Source organism: Myotis nattereri (assembly GCF_964212035.1).
Source record: "Myotis nattereri genome assembly, chromosome: 7".
NCBI classification, from domain to species: Eukaryota; Metazoa; Chordata; class Mammalia; order Chiroptera; family Vespertilionidae; genus Myotis; species Myotis nattereri.
Genome location: NC_138082.1, coordinates 48,709,494 through 48,733,069, shown reverse-complemented (window position 1 = coordinate 48,733,069; position 23,576 = coordinate 48,709,494). Strand labels below are relative to the sequence as shown.

Sequence of the window (23,576 nt, the reverse complement as noted above, 5' to 3'; positions counted from 1 at the left end):
TTCTAAAATCTGATCAACACTGGGCCAGAACAACCTCTCAGCTTCGTCTCACGCAGACGGGCGAAGGAGACAGCTTTTCTGGGCCCAGAGGTGGTACAAGCGATCCAGAGTAAATTTCACATGGGGAATGGAGCATGGAGAAATTGTATGGCACAGGCCAACACTGGACAGCAGGTTTCTGATACTCAATGAGCATGTAACTTTGCAGGTTCTAAGAGAAGGAACTTGGACTTATGAGTGGGCGCTGGTGGTGAGAGAAGAGGGCAGGATACTGCCACCCTGCACACAAGAGATGACTGAGAACAATTCTATAACCCACATTTCTGTATGATTTAAACAGTGATTGTAAATCTGGGGCCTGTGGGTGTGCTCACAGAAACCTTTATGTATGTATGTATGTATGTATATATGTATGTATGTATTTATATTGTTGACAGTATTACAGATGTCCCCATTTCTTCCCCTCTTTGCCCCCATCCACCCTAGCCCCTGCTTCACCCCAGGCCTTTACCGCACTACTGTCTGTGTCCATTGGTTATGCATATATGCATCTGAATTGTTCGGTTAATCCCTTCCCGTCTTCCCCTCTGAGGTCTGCTGGTCTGTTCCATGCATCCATACCTCTGGACCTATTTTGTTCATTGGTTTATTTTGTTCCTTAGATTCCACATATAAGTGAGATCATGTGATATTGTCTTTCTCTGACTGGCTTATTTCGCTTAGCACAATAACTCCAGGTCCCTCCACGCTGTTGCAAAGGGTAAGCGCTCCTTCTTTCTTTATAGCCACATGGTATTCCATTGTCTCTGTAAATGTTTTAAATGTTGTTTCTGTTTCAACTACAATCGGTCACACACACATTTATGTTGAGACCTCAGAATAATGTCCTTAAATTCACAATCACTGCACTCAAGTGATCCCTGGTGCAGCATGTTCATCATACCACACTGCCGTGGGAACGTCACTCTCCGGCTCACCTACAGTTACCTCCCCACTTCTCCAACCTGGACCATCGTTTCCTTCCTCCCTCTCAAATAATGGCCTTATTTACTACAAAAATAGAAACAACAGAAGAGGACTCCCACATGTCACTACCCAAATCCACCCAGCTCCTTGCACCTCTGCCTGCCTCCCCTGTGGTGGCTGCACCGTCCAACAGGGACCTTTCCATGCTCCTAAGTCTGACGTCTACGGCATACCTAGGAGTCATCCTTCCCACCCACATGAGGACATCAGTCTTACCATAGCTCCTCTCTCATTCCACTTTTCCTTCTCTATTGAATCATTCCCATTAACCTATAAAGCAACGCTTTTTCAAAAAACAAACAAAAAAACCCCTCGCTTCACCTTACATTCTCAGTGAGCTACCACCCATTTCATTAGTCCCCTGTATATAGCAATTTTCTAGCTAGAGTTAGATGTACTAGCAAGTTATCTATCCTTATTGCCTCATGTTCTCTCTGCTACTCTGTCTTGAACCCAGTTCAATCAGGCCTTTGTCCCTATCGCTCCAATGAAACAACTCTTGCCAAGGTCAAGAATGTGCTACATTTTGCCAGATACAATGGTGAATTATCAGTTCCCACTGTACTTGATCTATTAATAGATGCAGCTTTCACTCCTCTTTTTTTTTTGAGAGGCTCCCCACTTACAGAACCACTGTGCTCTCCTTTGCTTCATCAGCTTCTCCTTGCCAATCAATTGATTGCTCCTCATCCATGCACCGCCTGAGAGTACACCAGATCACTGTCTTCTTTACCCTCATCACTCCTTTAGGTGAGCGCATATAATTTCCATAGCTTTAAATGAAATACCGCATGTACCAACAGTTCTCGAATATATACCTCTAGCCTAGATATCTATTTCCTTTGAAATCTAGACTCATGCAACCTATATCATCACACAGATATCCACTAGACAGCCCAAATTTACCATATCTGAACCTGAACTCTTGATTCTACCCCAGCCTGCAACCCCAACTCAGGAAACAGCAACTCCATGCACCCATATTTTCAAGCCCAAACCTTGAGTAATCTCTGAGTTCTCACTCCTCTAACCAGAGTTCAATAATTCATACCACCTCCATTACTCCCCACCCTGGTCCGGGTCACATCACCGCTCCCTGCTCCCACCGTAAAGGGTCTCTCCATAAAGCAACCACAGTGCTCATTTTAAAATTTAACTCTCATATCACTCTCCTGCTCACAAACCTCCAATGGTTCCCACCCACTAACAGAGAAATCCAAAGTCTTCACCACAGGCTTCACAGTGCTGCATAATTCAGTCCCTGCCAGCTCTCTGACCTCACCCCTACCACTCTGTCCCTCTGGGGCCCTGCCTGGTTTATAACTGTACTAACATGCTCCCCACTCAGAACCTTTGCAATCACTGTTTGCTCTGTATAAAACTCTTTTCCTCCAAACAACCTTATTGCTTGAAACCCCAGTTCCATCAGTGGTCTGCTCAAATGTCACTGTATTCAGAGCACCCTTCTGTGGAAGGCAGAATTTTAGGATGGCCTCCAAGAGGTCCTGCACCCAGGTGAACATGTCCTGCATAACCCTCTCCCCTGAGTGGGAGTGGGGTCTTTAGATATGATGGGCTGCCATTCCACCATTAATTTATGTTATGTGGGAAAGATGAAGGGATCTTGCAGATGTAATTAAAAGTTCCAAATTGGCTGATTCTGATTTACTCAAAAGGGAGATTATCCTAGATCAGTGATGGCGAACCTATGACACATGTGTCAGAGGTGACACGTGAACTCATTTTTTTGGTTGATTTTTCTTTGTTAAATGGCATTTAAATATATAAAATAAATATCAAAAATATAACTGTTTTACTATGGTTGCAAATGTAAAAAATTTCTATAAATGACACGGCACCAGAGTTAAGTTAGGGTTTTTCAAAATGCTGACACACTGAGCTCAAAAGGTTAGCCATCACTGTCCTAGATAGAACGGGCTTCAACCTTTAACAGGGGGACTGAGCCCTTGGAGGAGAAGGGAGAGGGTCTCTTGCTGCCCTTGAAAAAAAGACAGGTCACGTTGTGAACTACCTGTGGAATGAGGTGGTTTGAAGGAGTGAGGACTTCAGTCCACAACTGCAAGGAACTGAATTCTGACAACACCCAGAGGAGCTTGGAAGACCTTGAGCTCCAAGCAAGCCTGAATTACAGCCTTGTGAGGCACAGCGGAGAAACCGTCTCAGCTGTGCCCAGACTTCTGACCTAAAGAAACCGAGAGATAGTAAATGGGTATTGTTTTAAGCCACTAAGTTTGTGGTAACTAGTTACACAGCAGTAGAAAACCCCTATGCCTTCCTCAATATAGAATAGCACTCCCTATGCTTTCTATCTTCAGAGAATTTATATATCATAACATAGAATATAAATATTTGAATTGTTCTTCTCCCCACCTTCAAAATGTAAGCTTTTGGAGGGCAAGAAATTTTGTTACCCCGCCCCCCGCCTCATTGTATTACAGCACCTACAATAGCACCGTGTACACAGTAGGTGCTCAATAAACATTTATAGAAAGAATAAATGTACGTGCTGTTTACACTGTCAGCACAGAGTGATTACAAAAACTTAACAGCATTTAACCTTTCACTTTCAAAGGCTATTTCTCAGGTTAAAATACAAGGATTGCCCTTTGAGGGGTCTAACAGTATATTCTGAGAGAGTCATAAGTTCTCAAATATAAAAAAAACAACAACACTAATTTAAAGAAAGACCCTGTAAAACTATAAGGGGGAGATGTACACAAACAACTGTATACAAATGTTCGCTGAAAATAAGTTATAATAAAAATCATTCCCAGCCCTGACCGATTTGGCTCAGTGGATGGAGCATTGGCCTGCAGACTGAGGGGTCCCAGGTTCAATTCCGGTCAAGGGCATGTACCTTGGCTACGGGCACATCCCCAGTGGGGGGTGTGCAGGAGGCAGCTGATCGATGTTTCTCTCTCATCGATGTTTCTAACTCTCTATCCCTCTCCCTTCCTCTCTGTAAAAAAATCAATAAAATATATTTTAAAAAAATCATTCCCATATTGTGAAGATGTTTCTAGGTAGTTAGATTCAGGAAAATACCATAGTTATAGCATGTCTTAATTTCAGCAACACTTCCACTGGATCATTTTATGACATCCTTCTGAATAGTTAACATTCACTAAAAGGCCGGGGCGTCAATAGGATTTGGTTCTGGTTGAGCAACTATATCATAAAATACTATGCAATTATTGAAAGTCACTTAAGACAGTGAGCAGTTTCTAACAGATGCCAGAGGCTCTCTCCTATTTGAACTACTGAACTAATCAATGTTTTGGATAAAGATGTCAAAGACTGGATATCATCACTTGCCAATATGATAAACCAAACACTGTAACTAATATGACACATTGACAATCAAGAGTGAAATGTATGGTGGGCTAGCAATGAATCAAAACCAACAGATTCATTATTATAGTGGTAATGTTAAGACAGAGAATGTTAAAACACATGCTGCAGTTCAGAATTAGGCTTGATAGACCTTCAAATGAAAAAATCAAAATCAGGTTTAATCTGAGTTTTAGGTCATGCTAATTTGCCAAGGTACATGGATATTTCAAAAGGCAATGGAAACTTGGCCTGTTTAGGAAAAATATAGCTTGTCATTTGCAAAAAATCACATGATCTTACTACTGTATTCAGCCTGCTCAGACCACATCACGAGGCCTCTATGTAAATACAGGTGCCACATTTAAAAGGGACAATGTTAAACTGGAAAACAATTCCATGAAAAGAATAGAGGTCAAATAGGCTTTAGAGTAAATAAATTCCTTTCCTACAAGACTTTTCTTAGAACCTTTAATGTTAATGTTCCTTGTGATTTCAAAAAAAGGTGTTTGTGTGTATATATAATAGGTAGATTCCATACACACTGTTTCATTACTTATTTCTTCACAGAGCATCCTGTAGGAGTAGTGAAATAAGCCATAAACTCAGGAAAACCACCCCCTAGACCAGTGATAGCTAACCTATGACACGCGTGTCAGAGGTGACACACGAACTCATTTTTTTGGTTGATTTTTCTTTGTTAAATGGCATTTAAATATATAAAATAAATATCAAAAATATAAGTCTTCGTTTTACTATGGTTGCAAATATCAAAAAAAATTCTATATGTGACATGGCACCAGAGTTAAGTTAGGGTTTTTCAAAATGCTGACATGCCGAGCTCAAAAGGTTCGCCATCACTGCCCTAGACCTATGAGAGAAAAGGTAACAAAAGCAGGTGTGGACTAAATGTCAATAAAGTTGAACATCCAGGATTATGAGGGGGACAGAGAAGTAACTATGTTACGAGAAGCATGACTGAAGTTCGATGCACTGTTTTGCCTGAGAAAATAGAAGAACAAGCCTTGCAAATATACAAATGGCTCAGACAAATGAGGGAATGCATTAGTCCAGTATTGTTCTAGTACCTCGTGCAGAACAATAGTTGAAACATGAATTTTAACACACTCTTCAGGAGGCTTTTATCCAGAAAGACTGACAGTTGCTCTGAGGGCCAGAATTTGAGCCCATAAGAGCCCCGAACAGGAGGGTCAGCTGAATCTTCAGGAGGAAGATGAACTATCACAATGAAGGCTTTTCATGTTCATGGGGGTGATCCTGGGAAAACAGTGAGCAGAAGGATGCGCAGAGGCTGGGTAAATACCCAGCAGGGACACTAAAGAAACGATTCCTGCATGAACCAAGTAGGAGACTGGATGACTGGATTCCAAAGGTCACTTCCAACACCACACACTCAGTGGACTCGACCGTGACCTTCACAGTCTCCTCACCCCTGCATCTCAATGACAAACACTGAGCCCAGCCCGGCATGGGTTTCTCATGAATACAGGTGGACTGAATGAATAAATGAACAAGTGAAAGATAAATGGCAGGAGTACCTGGCTCCAAAGTCAAATACGAAGGGAATGAGCTATTTCATTATTCAGGGCTCGCAAAATACACTAATTGTAACTCCTAAGCAAGGCTACTTTCAAATATAAGGAAAACGGTCTTGGTGGTAATTTCACTTCTTGATTTCTTGGGAAATCAACTCTGAGTTAAATTACACCAAGGGTTGTTGTGAGAGTCCCCTGGTAAGGATGAGGAAATGCGCTGCAGGTTGCGAACGGCCGTCAGAAGGGAGGGATGATTATGGCAACGATAATCTGCCCAGACAGACCACGATAACGCAGAGGGCTGGAAACAAACCTTGACAATGAACCTGCGTTTTACAGCCACAGCTCTGAAAATGGCCCATTAGCCATGTGCTTTATGTGTTTGATTGTCAAAGGAGAATGCGTATAACTTATGTTAAGACACCTTATAAAATGTGCCCGTATTCTGATTGACCTGGTAAATTCAGCTCTTTACAATTAAGTTTAAGCACATTTCTTTTGTCCCGAGACACCAAATTCTTAACAAAGAACATGGACCTTAAAATTTAAAAATCCTTGACATAGAAGGAGCTGTCATTCACACTAGATACAAGGACTCTACTGCCGGGCACCATATTTGTATCCATTTCAAAATAGATCTGTCATTTCTCCACAGTGGCTGATCAAACCTGCCGCTGAAGAATGTTCTGAACAGGCCACTTGTAGTACAAGCATGGTTTATTTCTGACAGAGACCGGCTGCTGAAGTGTGAAAGAAACTCATTAAAAGTCCCTTACTGTGATCTCGCATTGTAAAAAAGAAAAAGAAAAACCCGAGAATGAAAAGGCAAGGAAAAGAAAACTTAATGAAGGGTGCAATGCGCCTGCAGACACACTCAGATGGTGCTTTGCTTTCTTGCTGTTTCTTAGTAAGCAACCAGAAGAGAGCAATTAGTCCTGGGAACACAGCATACACTGGCTGCTCCGGGAAATCCGGGAAGTTAGCAGCCTTACTTTATGCTAACGCTATGAAAAGTTAATGAAGGAGACCGGAATACTGTACTACAGGAAAAGCACTGCAAAGTGAACAACAATATTACTTACCTTAATCTTAAAACCAGGTTCACAGCGCAGGAACCTTCTCTGAAGTCCTCATTGGCGTTGGGCAGGCCCTTTAAAAACACAACAGCACACAGTGTCATAAACTCAGGAAACAAACAAATAAAATCATGACATTCCTTGATTCATACATCCCTTTCTTTCTGGAAATTTCAAAATTGCATCTTTACACGTGTTGGTCTTATTTAGCCACATGTCACCTCTGTGCGGAGGTCGAATTGTGACCACTGGTATTTCACCGTAGCATGAGCCCTATAAACAGTTGGTATAAATTACAGTAAGTCCAAAGAAGGTGGCTCAGCCATCTAATGGGGCACCTGGCAACCAGAGCCATGGACTGCTCCCCACTGGGCCATGGGGGTGCGCGGAGATTTGTTTGGGCACCTGAAACCTCAGGATGCAGAGGAAGGTGGAACCAGTAGACGAGGCCGCTGTTTATCTTTTGTGCCTTTCTCACCTCGAGCCTATTTCCTTGAATACAGATCACCAGTCATGATGCCTCCACTACACAGCCTACCCCTCCTCCTGTCAATCCCTGCACATGAGTAGACCTTCCTGTTAGAGTAGAAAAATAAGGGATTGCAAGTCAAGCCTTGGCTCTGCCACTGACTAGCTATGTAACTGTGGGCAAGTCATTCTCTGAACCTATTTTCCCATTTACAAAATGGGGATAGATACTTGCCTCAAAAGGTTTCTGGGAGTAGATATGAAAACAAGGCATAACCTGCAGCACGTTACACATCTCTAGTTATCCTAATGCCTTTTCCTGTTTGCTCTCTTTGCCTTCTGAATTATTATTATGCCTGGCTTGCCTTTCATCGTTCAACCAATCCCTCCAGTGTATCTCCAGGTGTTTTACTGAGTTGCCTGAAAGTCTGAAGACCTACACTGAACCCTGCCTCTGCGCTAACCAGTAGCGCAACCTTCATGAGCCACTTAACCACTGCAGAGCTTTGCTTCCTCAGCTATAAAATAAGGGCAAGGACTAGATATCTCACCTCAGACATGAAATGGTTGCTTCCTGCAACCATGAAATCTCACTGTCTCCTCAGTATGCAACCAATTCATAAAACACAGATCAGGTAGGCTAGAAACGAATTCCAATGGAATATGCAGACTTGGGGGGGTGGGAACTTGTGATTGCTAAAGCTATTGAGGCTTCATAGTATAACCAGTTTGAGCGCAGAGGGCTTGCCCATTAATTATTCAGCAAAACCGGATGGGCACCTGCACTCTGGCTCGCTGTACACTGACAGGTCATCACCCTTCACTAGCACCCAAACCAGCTCTTGGCACACATCTTGTGTCGTGTAACATTTAATACAAATGCATCTCATAGGCACTGAACTATTATTTTTTTATAAGGCAAGTTGTAGAGATAAATTGGCCCATAAAATTCAATGATAAAAGAATTAGGAAAACAGGTTACAGAAATCCAACCAGGAACAAAGAAGAAAAGTATCAATTAACTACAGTGTTTTATGGCTGGACTCTAACAGAATGGTGAGTCATTTTCTTTCCTTCTCTTATTTCACACAGTACCAGCAATTTCAGAGGCAGTCTAGCATTCAATTCTTGCTCTTGAACCCATCATTTAAAGGTTGGAGGCCCTGAAAGTCATGGTCAATAGTGACAGTATTCTTTTCTCCATGCCTATTAAACAAAAAGAGTTTACAGGTCCCTGATTTGGAAGCGCTACCCTGAAATTATCCATCTTTCTCAAGTGCTAGTTTTTCTTAAAAATCTATTCACAGAGCATCTTAGACATAAATGACTGGCGGAGAAACATACCTGGGAGTCCTGCACAGAAAGAGACTGTATCTGCTCGGGTATGCCGCTGGCGTTCACCGCAATCTGTTAAGAGAGCCACCGTTACAGCAATTAAGGAAACCAAAATGAGACATTAGGGCCAGTGTGGTTGCACGAAGCCACAATTATCAGAGACAGACATTTTAAATAACCTAGGTAATTTTAAAGCAGTATTTCCCAACGTGAGGTCCTTTTGCTCTCTGCATTGGAATTACCTGGGACACATATCAAAGATTTCTGCCCTGCACCCACACTAATTCAGAATTTCATGGGGACAGGAAAGAACTGTATCTTTAAGAAGTGCCCCGACTCACCCAAATGCTTTTAAAGAACCACAGTGCTGAAGTGAAAGGCATGGACTATTTTAAGCTCAGTAACAGAAAAATGCTCAGGACCATTTTTTCTTACCCTATAATTTCATTTAAAGTTAAGGGCCTCCTAATGAAAGGATGTTCAGACTAGTAAAACCTACCCCTTTCATGATTACTTTCAACAATTTATTCACTGGGTTTCAAAAACATAAAGGGATAGCTAGGTTTTTAAAACATGTTCGGAAATAGGAATGCCACAGTGATAGGTTCTATTTTTCTCTCAAAGTTGGAAACGTGGCCCTAATGTGATACCCAAAATATTTTAGCATCAAGCCCTACTTTTGTGAACTCTGCCCTGAACAAAAATTGAAAGACCAAAATAAACTCCAAGAGGAACAGCAATGAAAAAGGACGAAAGGGAGAGTTTCCATTTCTAAACTTACTATCAATTCTAAAATAATCAGAAGTCAGCAGAAATTCTTTGTACCAAGAGTTTCCTAAAGGTTAAGGGCATAAAATTCTTGCTCTCCGTGCTTTCTCAAAAATAAGTATGTGAGTAATAAAGTAACAGGGCAAGGGGGTGGATGTCTGCAATTTGCTTTGAAATGCATGGAAAAATGAAAATAGACTGATGGGTGAATAGATTATGTGCATGTGATTAAGCAAATATAGTCGTGGTAGGATCCAGGTGATAGGTATGTGCATGTTCACTGTAACACACTTCCCATGTTCCTATATTTTTGACACTAAATTCATACTAAATTGTTGGGGGCGGGGGGGAGGATGACTACATTAGAAAAACAAATTATCTGCGTCCCTTAACCATCTGATTGCACCTGCACCAAATGATTTCTTGTAAAGAATCTTTCAGGCCGAGCCCATAGTCTTATTTAAGGTTTGAGGTACAACCAAAAGGCACATCAGTGCTTCCAGAATCTCCTGCCTTTAGTCAGAGAACCACTGTAATCTGAAAACCTTCGTGGCATTTACTAGAGGTGACAACTTCTCTTTCTCCTGAGAAGCCCCCTTATTCCCGCCCAACAGATAATATTATCCAAATAACACATCAGTCAGACCTAGTAAGGAAGAACAAGTCTGACCTAGTAAGGATGGATGCAGCGACTATAATCCAACGAGGATATCCTGTAGTGAACCAATAATGAATGCCTTTTGGGTCTATGGTGCTATCTGAATTATGTTGTTTGTTCTATATGTTAGTGAAACTGACCATTTTAGTTAGAGATGCTCTTAAAAATAGATGAAAAACCTTGACTATTTTACTCTAGATAAAATAGGAAAGTGGTCAAGAAGAGGGCAGAATTCATGATACCGGGTAAAGATCATTCCTAAATGCCCAGGACATCTGTGTAGTCAACGTGTCCTACTGTAGAGTTCATCACCATCCTCACTAACTCATGGGATAACTTCCTTGATTAAACCGTATATTTCATGTATAAAATGGAAAGATAAATTCATAAGCTAGAGAAAACAGGATGTGAAAGAGAGTAACCCAGAGAAAGCCAGCAGGCTGAAAAATCCTTTGACAAGGCCTGTCGATGCGACATGAGGATGAGAAGAAAACAGAGGGAGGGGACAATAAAGGGGAAGGTGTGGCTTGTAGCTCTCATGCTGTTTTCTTAGAAGGTCCAACTGCCTGTTGCCCCTTAAAGTGGAATAGGCTTTGTCCCACTTAATCAAAAGAAAATGTCCGCTGATTTAAAAAAGTTGGGATGGACTCACTTATAACCTGAAGTCTTCTATTGCCTTAATGAGAATTTACCAAGGTACACATTAATTACTAGGTCTGTAAAATATCTGGGCCATTTAAATATGCTCAAATTTCCTCTAGGAGAAATAGCACACATCCTTTGAACTACAGTCATCATTAGTCATTAGGTATTAGGATAATTAACCAGTTGGAGGAAGTGAGTTAATCAAAAGAGGACCAAGTCTCAAAGGGAAGCTGATAAAAGAGTGTTCCTTGCCTACTTAGTTACCCAGGAGATTTAAAAATCAAGACCAACAGATTCAACCTAGAGTTGCTAGCCATCTTAATATGTTACTTTAAACTATAAATCAAAAAGAAATTTTTCCTATATGCCTGCTATGTTTTCTAATTGACAGTAATACCAAGAGTTAGGATTAATTGTGTTACTAGTCTGTGCTAAGAACTCCAGAGTGCTTTTTGTAGGTGATTTCATCAATAATCATCAGGGCAACTTTGCAAGCACTGTGATCATCCCCATTTGACAGAGGAGGAAACTGAGGCTGAGAGAGTAAAGTGACCTGTTCCAATGTATACAGCTCAAAAGGAACTCAAACAGAATGGGGACGTGCAAAGGCCAAGTCCATTTTCTTTTTTTCTACCACTGCATGAGAAGAGTATTTTGAAGTCTCTTCCTCAAGTGAAACAAATGCTGATACTTCTGGGGTGGGGCTGGCAGGGCAGAGAATGAAGTAGCAAAAACAATTAAAAATCAATAAAGAACCACCACTCACCTCAGGATTTTCTTCTTTTACTCTTCGTGACTGTAAAACAATAATGTATTTATTAATATACACACACAAAAAAAATACCACAAAAATGAAATTGACACAGGTGAGCTAATCATCATCAATGCCATGTACCTTTTCTTGAGAAAAAGCTGCTTTCCCCTCTTCACTTTTTTCATCCATCTCGTCGTCACTCCACTCCCAGTCACCGTCCTCGGTTTTATGAAGGTGACCACTTGACCCAGGAACTCTTCTGACCTGAAAAGGAAAAATATAACAATTCTTCACTACTCCAATGTGAACAGTGCTTCCTGGCGTTGCTACTCGGGTGACATGGCACACACCTACCCTGAAAATAAGCTAAGTGGTTATGAATTCAGGGGTCACCAGCAGTTAATACCCAGACACACTACACAGCCTCCAGACCCCCACACTCATCCTCTTTCTAAAGATACTGTGTTCTTGAAATGCTTTCCTATAAACGTGTAGAACAAAATATTTTGGAAGAATATCACACGCATCGGCCATTAAGGATCAAGTTCATTTTTAGCTTTTGCTTCGATTAGCACTTTATTAATTACTACACATAAAAAGCCACATGGTGCGCCTCCGAACTGCCTAAGAAATGCACACGAGCAGCAGACTGCTGACTGAGAGAAGACAAGGATGCAGGCAGCCTAATGAAGCTACTAGACTAGAGGCATCAGCGATCTAAAACCTAAGTAGGAAAAGCATATGCCCTCTGTTGCCACCTTGCTCTTTCTCAGAACCTGACCTCATGCATGTTTTCCCAGGATTCTGCTCAACTTACTTCAGCAAAATAGCATCAGACTATTCTTAACACACCTTGTAGCACACTTTGAGACTCTGAGACTGCTAGGAACACAGCAAGATAATAATCAGCCATACCAGATAACCGAAAGAGATTACAATCAGTCTTCTGCAATTATTTCTTTAAAAAAAAATAAAACTAGGGTAGAGATGTAATCCATGGGGTATGCTTTCCAAATGTCCTTGTGGTTGAAAAAGCAAAACTTTTAAAAGGATAGGATGACTGAGAATGATGAGCTTCTGACCAAAGCCATTTGCCTTAAAATATAAAATAAATGGACTGAGCCGTAATTAAATAGAGCACTGTAGCAGATGAACACACTGTGACCATAACCGCCAGTGATCCACTGATTCAGAGACACTTCACGTGGAAAGGGGCCTTGGAGACTGTTTAGTCCAACCCCTCATTTTACAGATGAAAAGTGGCCCAAGACAATAGCTACAAGCGCAAAATAAAGGCAAGAAAGAAAAGTCTCCAGACTCCCATTCTACTGAGAGAGTCTTCTTATGCCATTGAATAACTGTGAAAAAGGAGTTGTCTAAATATGTCCTGTGAAGACTTTGAAAGACTATGAGTTTGAAGAAAGGCTTTTTTCCATAATAGAAACTACTTAGTTATTTCATGGGAGCTTCATTAATCTGGAGAGGAAACCCACAGAACTTACATGTAATGTAAGCATTTATACATTTCCCATCCATGTGAGGTCATAAACAACGCAGGCTCAGGGTTGGGTCTGATTTTATAGGTGGAACCTATAAAAGTAACCTGATCACTTGTCTAGAAGATTTGAGTTCCAACATAGAAGTAAAAAAAAAAAAAAGGTTAACTTGCTTCTTATTAATAACTGCCAATAGTTACGCTCAATTTAAAAAGAAAAAGAGCTTTTTTTTCCACACCAAAATTTTTTTTTAAAGAACTCTCCTTCAAAACACTTAGCACTTAGCGAAACCCCTTCTGAGCTTGGCATAAGTTATTTTTTTCCGCTTGCATTTTGAGTAATTGAAAAGACTTACTCTAATGATAGTGATTTTAATGGTGCTTATAAAGATGCTGGCAAAGTATGGCAGAAAAAGTGCTGAAATGCACTTCAGTATTTTCAGAAGATTGTTCATTTTAAAGCTACAAAGAAACGGATAGGAGAAAATAATTTTCTGTTGACATATATAGTAAAATTAGTTATTGTCTTAACAACACTAATCATGAGCACAATATAGAGGAAGATCTGTTAGTAACTACATTTAAAAGAAAGAATTTAAAGCTACACCTATCACAAAACGAATTAACTGAACAGTGAGAAAACAGTATAATTGTGTTTTAGAAAGAGAACAAAGCTCCTTTTACTGAAATTGTAAACCCAAGCATGGTTAATGAATTAGTATTCTTCAAGTACTCATCTAAAAGATTATACTAAGTAAATCTCTCTCTTCTGAAAACACTCAAAGACAGTGCAGCCTCATATCCTGAAATTTAGTTTATGCTCCTTTTCCTCTGTGCATAAGATCTGTCAGTTTCCTTTCTACAAGCAGGATCCAACTACAGACAATAAAATGGCCATCTTCTATTTCTATGTTGTTTTAGAACCCTGGCTGTCTCCCTCTTGGTTTTATTTGCTGGAAGAGAGAAAGATAAAGCAAAATGTCCAGGCTCTAACAATGAAAGAAATGGTGCCATGGACCTTTAAGTTGAAAAAAATAAATGTAGAAATTAAGGCAAAGAACATTCAAAAATCTATGTAGCATAAAACATTCACATAACAATAACAAGAATAAGAATACAAATTTGGAAAAAAGCAACCGTGTAGGTTGTGGTGGTGTAAAATAAAGAAAAAAGGTTTTAAAAAAAAAGAATACAAGTTTGTTCGGACCTTTAAACAATAAATATTGGTTGAACAAATAAATGTAGAAGTTAAGACAAAGAACATTCAAGAGTCTATGTAGCATGCGATAATGGCATAACAATAGCAAGAATAAGAATGCAAGCTTGTTCATTCGAATGCCCTCTCAGTTTACTGGAAGGGAAAACACTTGCTGCACAATTTGACACCCAGGCCTCACTGTGTGTTAATGTGACCCTGACTTCTACTGAAGAGACCAGAAAGCAATAAAATGGCCATCAAAGTTCTATCCTTGCAGGGAGGATAGGAAACAAATACTACCTTTTAGAACCAAGGACACTAAGTCGCACATAGTTTAACAAATGGGGTTCTTATTTGGGAACTGAAGAATATTCTTCAAAATAAAAATTTCAGAACAAGATGTATAAATGCTGCTATTCCCCCCAACCCCTACAATAAGGCAAAGGGAGGTTTTCATCCTCAGGACTTTGCATTATCTTTACATTGTTCTTTATTCTATTAAATTATTTACTTAGTAAAACCAAGAAACAGGTGGTAGAATGCATTTTTATCTCTCTGACTTTAAAAATATAATTTATGCACATAGAAGCATTGAACAGACTGTACAACCTATGAAGGAAGGCGGGGGGTGAGAGGCAGAGGTGAGGCAAACAGGCTGACCAGTCTTCCCCAATGGTGCCCCTCTGATCTGAAGCGTCCTGCCCCTGACCCCAGAAGAGGAAGCAGGATTTGAATGTGAGAGAACCAGGGGATGAAGTCCCTATGCGGGGTGTTAAATGTTAGAAATGGAAGCACGTTTCTCTAATACACTCTAAACAAGGGGTAAATGTGATTTCTTCACTGTTTGTTTAAAGATTTTACTGCTGATCCCAGAAAGACACCCCCTCCGAGGCAGCACCCAGCAGCTCCACAGCCACCTTCACTTCTCCTTGGAGGCGGGACTTTGGAATCTCCCCGGAATGGCTGTCCCTGGCATTGGGAATCCTGCACCCCACTTCCCCACTGGTTCGACAGACAGACTGCATGCCTGACTGCAGCCTGAACCCAACTAACCCAGGAAACAGCACCCAGTAAGTTTTCTCTTATCAGGCATTCTACACACCGAAAGTACAAAACATGTCTCTAATCAACTGCTGTTTCTAATGGCACTGCCAAGCAAACAAAACCCAGTGAGGTTCCAGTAGTAAACACTTTGCTGTTCCGTAACTTGCCACCTCGACCACCACCTCTGGCACCTCCGTCCCACACCTACTGCCTGGCCTCACCGTGCTCCGCGGCCCTGGGTCCTCGTTGCCTCTCCCATCAGCCCCTGGTGGCTTCACCCTGTCATACCAGGTCTGGGCTTCACAGCTGACTCCTGACGGTGCACTTATTAGGGCCCCACGCCCCTGCGCCCTGGCCCGTCCAATCTACACCTGGGGGAAAGCTGCAGGCTCGGCCCAAACATCCACTCTGCGTGGAGAATAGCCTAGCGCAGGGGTTCTCAACCTTGGCTGCACATTAGAATCACCTGGGAATCTTTTTAAAATCCTGATTTCTGGTCCTCATCCTCCGGAAATTCTGTTTCTTTGTTATGGGTTGAGAACCACTGGCCTAGTGCCTGGAGCCATTACCGATGGCCACTGGCCACTCCTAGTTGGGGCATTAGAGCTGCTGCACCCTGCCACTCCAAGGGTAGGCCCTAGACCAGCAGGGACAGCATCAGCTGGGAGCTTGTTAGAAATGCTGACTCGTGGGCCCCACCCACCCCAACCCACTGATTCCTAATCTTCCTTTAGCAAGATCCTCGTGCAGGGGTGAGAGACACTGTGCTAGACAACACTGCCAATCACTGTTAGCCTATTCCTCTCCCCGGGCCAAAATACCAGCAGTTGTCAACAGAACAACAGTTAACCACACTCTGAGCACTTGGAATATATCGGCCAATGTCATCTTCCCCGTGGCCCTGTGCGCTGACAGTAATGTTATCAGCCCATTTTCCAGAGGGAGTACCGAGGCGGGGCTCATCCTGGCTCAAGCGCATACGGCTGGGGAGGCAGCGCTAGGAAGTGAGACCAGCAGTCTGACCCCCTCTCCACCGCCAGCCTCTGCCTGTTACTCACAGGAGAGCCCCATCTCAGCCGCCCAATCGCTCCGAATAACTTCACATGAGAGCACCACCTTACACCCAGCCCTTCTCTTCCTGAGAAGCTTCCTCAGGCTCTCCCCGCTCCTAGCCTGTTTCCCTCCAGTGTGTAAGGAAACGGGATTCCTTCTCCATTAAAGACCAATGTATCCGGCTGTGCTCCTCATTTATTTCTTCAAGACACTGACAGCCAGGCCCTGACTCCTCTCCACCCATCATAGCATGGCCATGTTTAATTCTCTCTTATACTTCTATTCACAGAAGGGGGTGGGGGTGGGGGGCGGATGTGCTTCGTGAGCAGTCCCTCTGTCATTTCCCTGTCAACGTTTTTCTAAAGAGCAGCCCTTACTTCCTCAGCCCATCCTCACTCACATAAAATATTACCTGTTCCCCACAGGCCACCAAAACCTCTCTCTCTCTCATTCCCCGGGATTTAATGGCTTCACAATTGCACAGGTCAGTGCTCCTCTCTGTTGCCACAAAGCTATCTTGTAGACCCAGCTCAATCCCGTTCTTTTACTTCACACTCTCGCCAAACCTGTGTTCGTGTGCTTCTCCTCCTGCTTCTCCCTCCTACTGCTCCTTGTTCTCAGTCTTGACCACAAACAGGCTGCTCGCAGCTCACTAGGCACTATCTCCCGCGCGAACACCCTCTCCACGCCCTCTCCTCCCTCATTAACCTGATGACCTTAGAAACGTCATCTCTCAGTCTTGCTTTCCAAATGCTCTTTTGGAGATGAATGCCTGATGGATTTCTAGCTCCCCACCTCCAACCCCTGTGTTAAGGCTCCACCCAGCCTCATTCTGACACTTCTCCAGTGTTGTCTGTCTTAACACCTCCATGCTGGATTGGCTCACACTGGCTCAGGAGAGCCATCGTTAAACTTTCAGAAAGTTTGTCGGACAGTTGATTTCGCATTAGTCGCTTGATGTTGGCCAGAGTAGAAATACTAACACAATGGAATGAGAAAATGCTACATGACCCCCCCCCCACCCCCCGCCCTGGGCTCAACCCCCTCACAGCCAGAATGCCAGTTTTCAACGTTCACCGCCCACCACTGACGGTAAAACTTAGCTCATGGAAACATAACATTTGACAAACCCATTTAACATGAATTTAGTAGCCATTCCAGGGAATAACTACTTTACAATGGCAAATATCTCCATTTTATTATAGTAGCCTCTCAAATCTCACCTTTAAAAGCAACATACTAATTGATTTTTATGTACCAAGCACATATAAGTACTGGGGAGGACTACATTAATATTACTCAAATTGATAGATATGACTTGGGATAACATTTCTTGTAAAAGCAACATGAAGAAACACAGTGCTATATATTTTTGATGAAAGTGAGAAGGGTGTCCTCTGAAAAACTGTGTTAAGATGATGCAAAAATTGGCTCCATGATGATTATGCCAATACTGCAAGTCAGGAGCCTAAATGATATTGCTTCATACAAAGTGAGAAAGAATAACTAATGTATTTCTAAATAAAAATGTTTTTATGTATGTTACCTAATACAGATATATTATACTAATAAATTATTAGAAGGAGGTATTTTATTTCATCTATATTCTCAAGTGTTCAGGTGTTCAAACTGACCAGAAAACTGTTTTCTAATCTTTAGATTTGGAAAGAAAAGTATCACAGTATTTTCAAGTTTCCTTTATAATTAGGAATGCAAGATACATTTTTACAAACAGGATCAAATATTTTATACCTGTTCATTTTTCTGTAAAATGGACATATAGATCCTTGGCAATTAAAGCATAAAATTAGGTTCTCAAACGTCCTGTAAGTATTAATATGATAATAGGTAGATGATAAAATTATTCATTTGTTTATGGCAATTTGGAACCTTGATTATTTGATAAACTATTTGGGAGAAGTAAAATGTAAAAGATGGAGAACTACTGAGCTAGTCGACATTGTTGTTTGTACCTATTAATCCCCGAAGTACATAAAAGTATTATTTCTACTAAGCATGTATATATACACACACAAGGTTGTAGAAATTGTCTGCCTGTGCCTGGCTTAACAAGGAACATAGTTCCTATAAGTTGTTTCAATCACAAAGCATTTAAAATTAAATTTTATTTGGGGTTAAAAAACAAAAATCCTTCCAAATTCTCCCACCTGTCATCTTGGCAAAAGGCACAGTCATATAAACTCCTTAACATGATGCCTGGAACATAATAAACACTAAGACATGATAGGTGCTATCATCATAATACACTTCATCTTTCTCACAACCGAAATCTATCAAGTGTTATATTCAGCAAGTTTTACCTCCTTTGCTTCCATTGTGCTGGGTCACGTGCTCTTCAATGTTGATCTCTTGGATCCCCCATTCAAACTGACTGCTAAACAATCTCCGGACCTCTAATCTCTTGCCTACTTTATCCTTCATACGGCCTCTAGGCGCACATTAGCATTATCTCAAACAACAACAACAACGACAAAAATACAAAACACAAAACCAACACCAGGAACTCACTACTGCCTACAGAATGAGTCCAGACTCCTTCATATTCAAGTCTCTCCACACCCTCACTCCAAATTACCTTTTCAAGACTTTCCCCCCATCAAATCCCTTCAGGAAACCCACAATCCAGCTGTGTACAAATTACATACTTTCACAGCTCTCCCTTTTTAAATATGAATTACATACATACGCTGGCCTGATCTGCCCTTCCACACTGGCTATTTACCTCTTTTCTTCTCATTGAAGAGGCTTTTGCCTTTGCCATTCTTCCAACTGGTATTTTGCCTGCGCCTTATCATTCTACTCTGTATTACCGTCAACAAAGGACAGACGGATCTGTAAACTCCTTCAGGAGAGAGAGCTAGCCTTAGCCCTTTTAAGAACCCATCACCTATTTATTCATTCAGTCAACAAAGTTTTATTTAATGCCTACCTTGGTGACAAGCTCTAGAGCAGTGGTTCTCAACCTGTGGGTCGCGACCCCTTTGGGGGTCGAACGACCCTTTCACAGGGGTCGCTTAAGACCATCGGAAAAACACATATATAATTACATATTGTTTTTGTGATTAATCACTATGCTTTAATTATGTTCAATTTGTAACAATGAAAATACATCCTGCATATCAGATATTTACATTACGATTCATAACAGTAGCAAAATTACAGTTATGAAGTAGCAACGAAAATAATTTTATGGTTGGGGGTCACCACAACATGAAGAACTGTATCGAAGGGTCGCGGCATTAGGAAGGTTGAGAACCACTGCTCTAGAGGAAAGGTGAATAAGATAAAAGCCTATACCTTGGCATAGTTCACAATTCAGAGAGGTGAACAGACATTTATGTGAATAATTTCAATAAAATGTGAATGCTACAAGGAAGATAGGAATGCTGTGAGACTGCGGAACATCTGTTCCTCTGTGGAGGACAGCGTGGAGGCTGGCTGTTGATGCAAATGCTCTTGATGTTTTTAAATGTAAAAGTATGTCAAGTTAAAACAAATTTCCACTGCACAGCCTAAAAAGCGATGTGTCTGTGAGTTTGTAGCCACTGCTGTACACCAAGTCAGAGGGTTTAGAATCAGACAGTGGAAAAACCCAGAGGGGAATGGTCATATTTGGAGCCCTGAACACAAGCTGACATGTACTGAGGCTCGAAGGGTGACAAAGCCAGAGGGAAAACAGTACTGCTCACTGATCCAGTTACTGCTGACATGTAACTAATCACCCCAACTGGTCACTGCAGCAACACGATCACAGAAGCCCGGGGCAGTCAGGCTTGCTCCCTCGGAGGCAGGGCTCCAGGACAGGTGCCACAGCTCCACGCTGACAGCGAACGCAGGAGGACAAGCCCTTTCCAGATTCCTGATGCACCCAATCAGTGCGAGATCATGAAAGGACTGTTGTAAGAAGGCTGTCACTGGGGACTTAAAGGAAAAACGTTATTGGACACTAGCTACGAGACAAGAGGAGCCTGCTGTGCAGTGACAGTTTGGCAACAGTGATACGTACGGAATAGCGGGAAATGGAAACATACATGATGAACTCAATGACCGAGCTACAGAGATTTCCAGGCAGAATAGTTAAAGTGACACCTGGGTTCTGCTTGCTGCCTGAGATAAAATGTGAGCAGAAAGAGAGAGCTAAAGAACACGCGATTTAGTATAAAACGGTCTCTCAATCCCAGTCTCTCCGGATGCCGAGCAATTCTCAAATCAAGAACCGGCTTCAGAGCAAGGATCAAATCCAATCCGGGACATGCCTGAATGACACAGCTAAGACTTCAAAACGATTTAAGGCACTGCCTCCTAGACATTTTCAAACTGACCCAAGGCCTCCTAAGGATCTTAAGCACACCTTGCAGAAACTCCACATTAAATAACAAAGCTTCTAAGAATCTTAAGGGTTGTCCCTCAGCAGTTTCACAAGGAGCTCAAAGCAGACAAAGCATCTTGGGGTCATGGTTCTTGTCAAATGGCGTGAACCCAACAAGATTCACAGAAAACCCACAAGGTGTGTGTGGGTTGTATTTTTGTTTTTTGTTGTTTTTTTTTTTTTTTTCAGATATTTGCACTATGAAATGATTGCCAGGTTAGACTAAAAGAAACAGAGAATACAAAATGAAGAGCCTTCAGATCCCCAAACTTTTGGGGCAGGAAGCGATATGAGAAGGCTACTCAGCCGCAAATGCTGGCTGGCTCTTTCTTAAGAAAAAGGATGACTTACAGAGCAGAGCCAAGGCCCAGAAAGTGGAAGCGAGAGCCACAGAGGAGAGCAGAACAGGAACTGATAAGGAGGGCCTGGCAGGAATCCAGAGCTGCATGACCCGTGTGCCTCCCGTTTTCCCACGCTGGGGCAGGCCTTCAAGGTACCTGCCCTCCTGCTGTGCTCTGGCTGGGAATCGAGCAGATAACTGAGAAGAGCACTCAAGGAGCTATACCCCAAGAGCTGGTTCTCAGGAGCCTCGTTTGCACCCAGACCTGATTTAGATGGCAGGTCCCCGACTCTGAGCCTGAAGCCATGATGGGATGCGACTTCCGGAGAATCCTGGAAGCACAAGAGTACACTTCGCACAGGAGAGAAATGTGAATCGTTGTGGCCAGATGGTACACCAGGGCAGAATGTTTTTTTTCCAAAGATGCCCATGATACTATCTCCTGTCCCATGTGTTCTTCCAAAAATCTTGCCACTCCACTATCAAATGATTGCAGTCCCTCCATAAATCTTGGTGGGTTTGTGACTCACCTCTAGCCAACAGAACTAAGCAACGTGGCGACCAGGGCCAGGACAGAAGAGCTGATGCAACTTCCACCTCGCTCACTGCATGCTTACAGCTGATGCCTTCAGCCATCCCGTAGCAGTCTGATTGCTTCGAGGCCTCCATGCTGTCAGGTACCCAGACTAGGCTGGCCCCGCAAAGAGAAGGCCTGACCACCTGACTGCAGCTGCGTGAGACCAGAAACCTGCCTGCCGGGCTCTCCTGAAACCCTGACCCACAGAAACTTCACAAAATGACTAGTGTCTTAAACTGCTGAAATTTGGTTGATTTGTCGCACAGCAATAGATGGTCAAGATAAAGATGGTCACAAGGTGATGTACTGAATTTCATTTTTGTATACTTGATAATTCTTTGAAAGTGAGTAGGTCATATTTGATACCAGGAAAGATAACAGACTCTACCATGCTTTGCTTGTTGGTCAGTGTTTTCTGTGGACATTCTGGGCCTCGGAACACTCGGGTTTTAATTTATACTTACACATTTTTTTCCATCAGCCCGTTATTACTCATTAAAATACCAAGAAGAAAAAAAGCCCATTTCTATTAATCACAGATAAGTGGCTACAGCTAAATCTTAGACCTTTTAGCCCATGATTCATATTAACATTTTTTGACCTCTTGGAATTCAGTGCTTATCTAGTTCTGCCAAAATCTGGCATTTCCTTTTTTTCTAAAATGTAAAAGGATAGAATAAAGAAATGAGAATATTTAAATGTTCTGTAGGCAATCAGAAAAAATGTAGAGAAACAAAGACTTTTATAATTCAGTAATAACAATTCAAAACGCTGGACTAGTTCAGTGAAGGACACACTTGTAGCAACTTCCTTATAATATTTTAACATTTTCTAATGTGAAAAGAATCAAATTTGATAAATGTTGCTCTTCAGATAATGATAATGGGATTTTGTAACTTTGAAAACCCAACATGAAAGGGCAATGTCTTGAAAGAGAATGTTCTGGAAGAAGCAGCACAAAACACAGAGAATTAGATTCCTTATTCCATTTTAATCCCATCAAACCTCCAATATGGCATTTCCCCAAGTTAGGGTGACAATGAACAATGATAACAGCTGAGGAGCCAAAAAGCCACATCCAATTTTGCAACTATTGTCTTTGAGAACTAACGCTCCTGCTGGGAGGGGTGCCAAGCTGATCTGTAACTTTAGCTAATAAAGAAAACAATGGAACGCTCTGTCCTGGTTAGACAAGTAACACAAATGAGAAAACACACTTCACAGAAAACCAAAGGGAAAATAATAAAATAAATGTTTGGCACTGAAGCAGAGTGGAAGCTCTGGATACAGCAATAAGTTGCAAAGTTAACTTAATTGCAGAAAAAGGAGGGGGTGGGAAAGAGAAAGAAGAGCATACAGCCAACTGAATACGACTCCAGGCAGCGGCAGGACTAACTACTGGAACCAGAAGAATTCCAACAAGCAACAGAGAAACACACTGCGATGGTCAGGTTTAGGTGTCAGCGTGGCTGTGCTATGGCCCACAGCTATTCAACCAAACAGGCATCTGGATGCTGCTGTGAAGTCATTCAGTAGATAGGACTGAGGTCCATTATTGACTTTAAACAGGGGAAATTATCCTTGATAATCTCCGTGAGCCTGATTCAACGTGGAAAGGCCTTAACAGCTGAGCTGAGGCTTCTACGAAAAAGAAATTCCACCTCCTAGCCTGCCCTTCCTCAAGGCCTGCCTTATGGATTTCAGACTTGCCCAGCCTGCCGCCACTGTCACATAAGCCAATTCCTTGCAATAAATCTTTTTGTAGATCTCCTACTGGTTGTGGCCTGAGAGACACGCACACTAAATCCAGCGGCCTCACTATTGGTGCTGGAAAACAAATGG

At 42.0% G+C, this 23,576-nt stretch overlaps 1 protein-coding gene across 1 annotated transcript in view; it reads right to left on the bottom strand.

Moving 5' to 3' along the window:
- The window catches only part of STK39 (serine/threonine kinase 39), a gene marked incomplete at its 5' end in the record, with an annotated part of 266,483 nt that overhangs the window by 95,648 nt on the left and 147,259 nt on the right, over positions 1 to 23,576 (bottom strand). The window contains 4 exons of the mRNA XM_081096279.1: positions 7,016 to 7,083; positions 8,822 to 8,884; positions 11,650 to 11,679; positions 11,779 to 11,901. Coding sequence (XP_080952405.1) covers positions 7,016 to 7,083; positions 8,822 to 8,884; positions 11,650 to 11,679; positions 11,779 to 11,901 — 284 coding nt within the window. The remainder of the gene's footprint in view (positions 1 to 7,015; positions 7,084 to 8,821; positions 8,885 to 11,649; positions 11,680 to 11,778; positions 11,902 to 23,576) is intronic.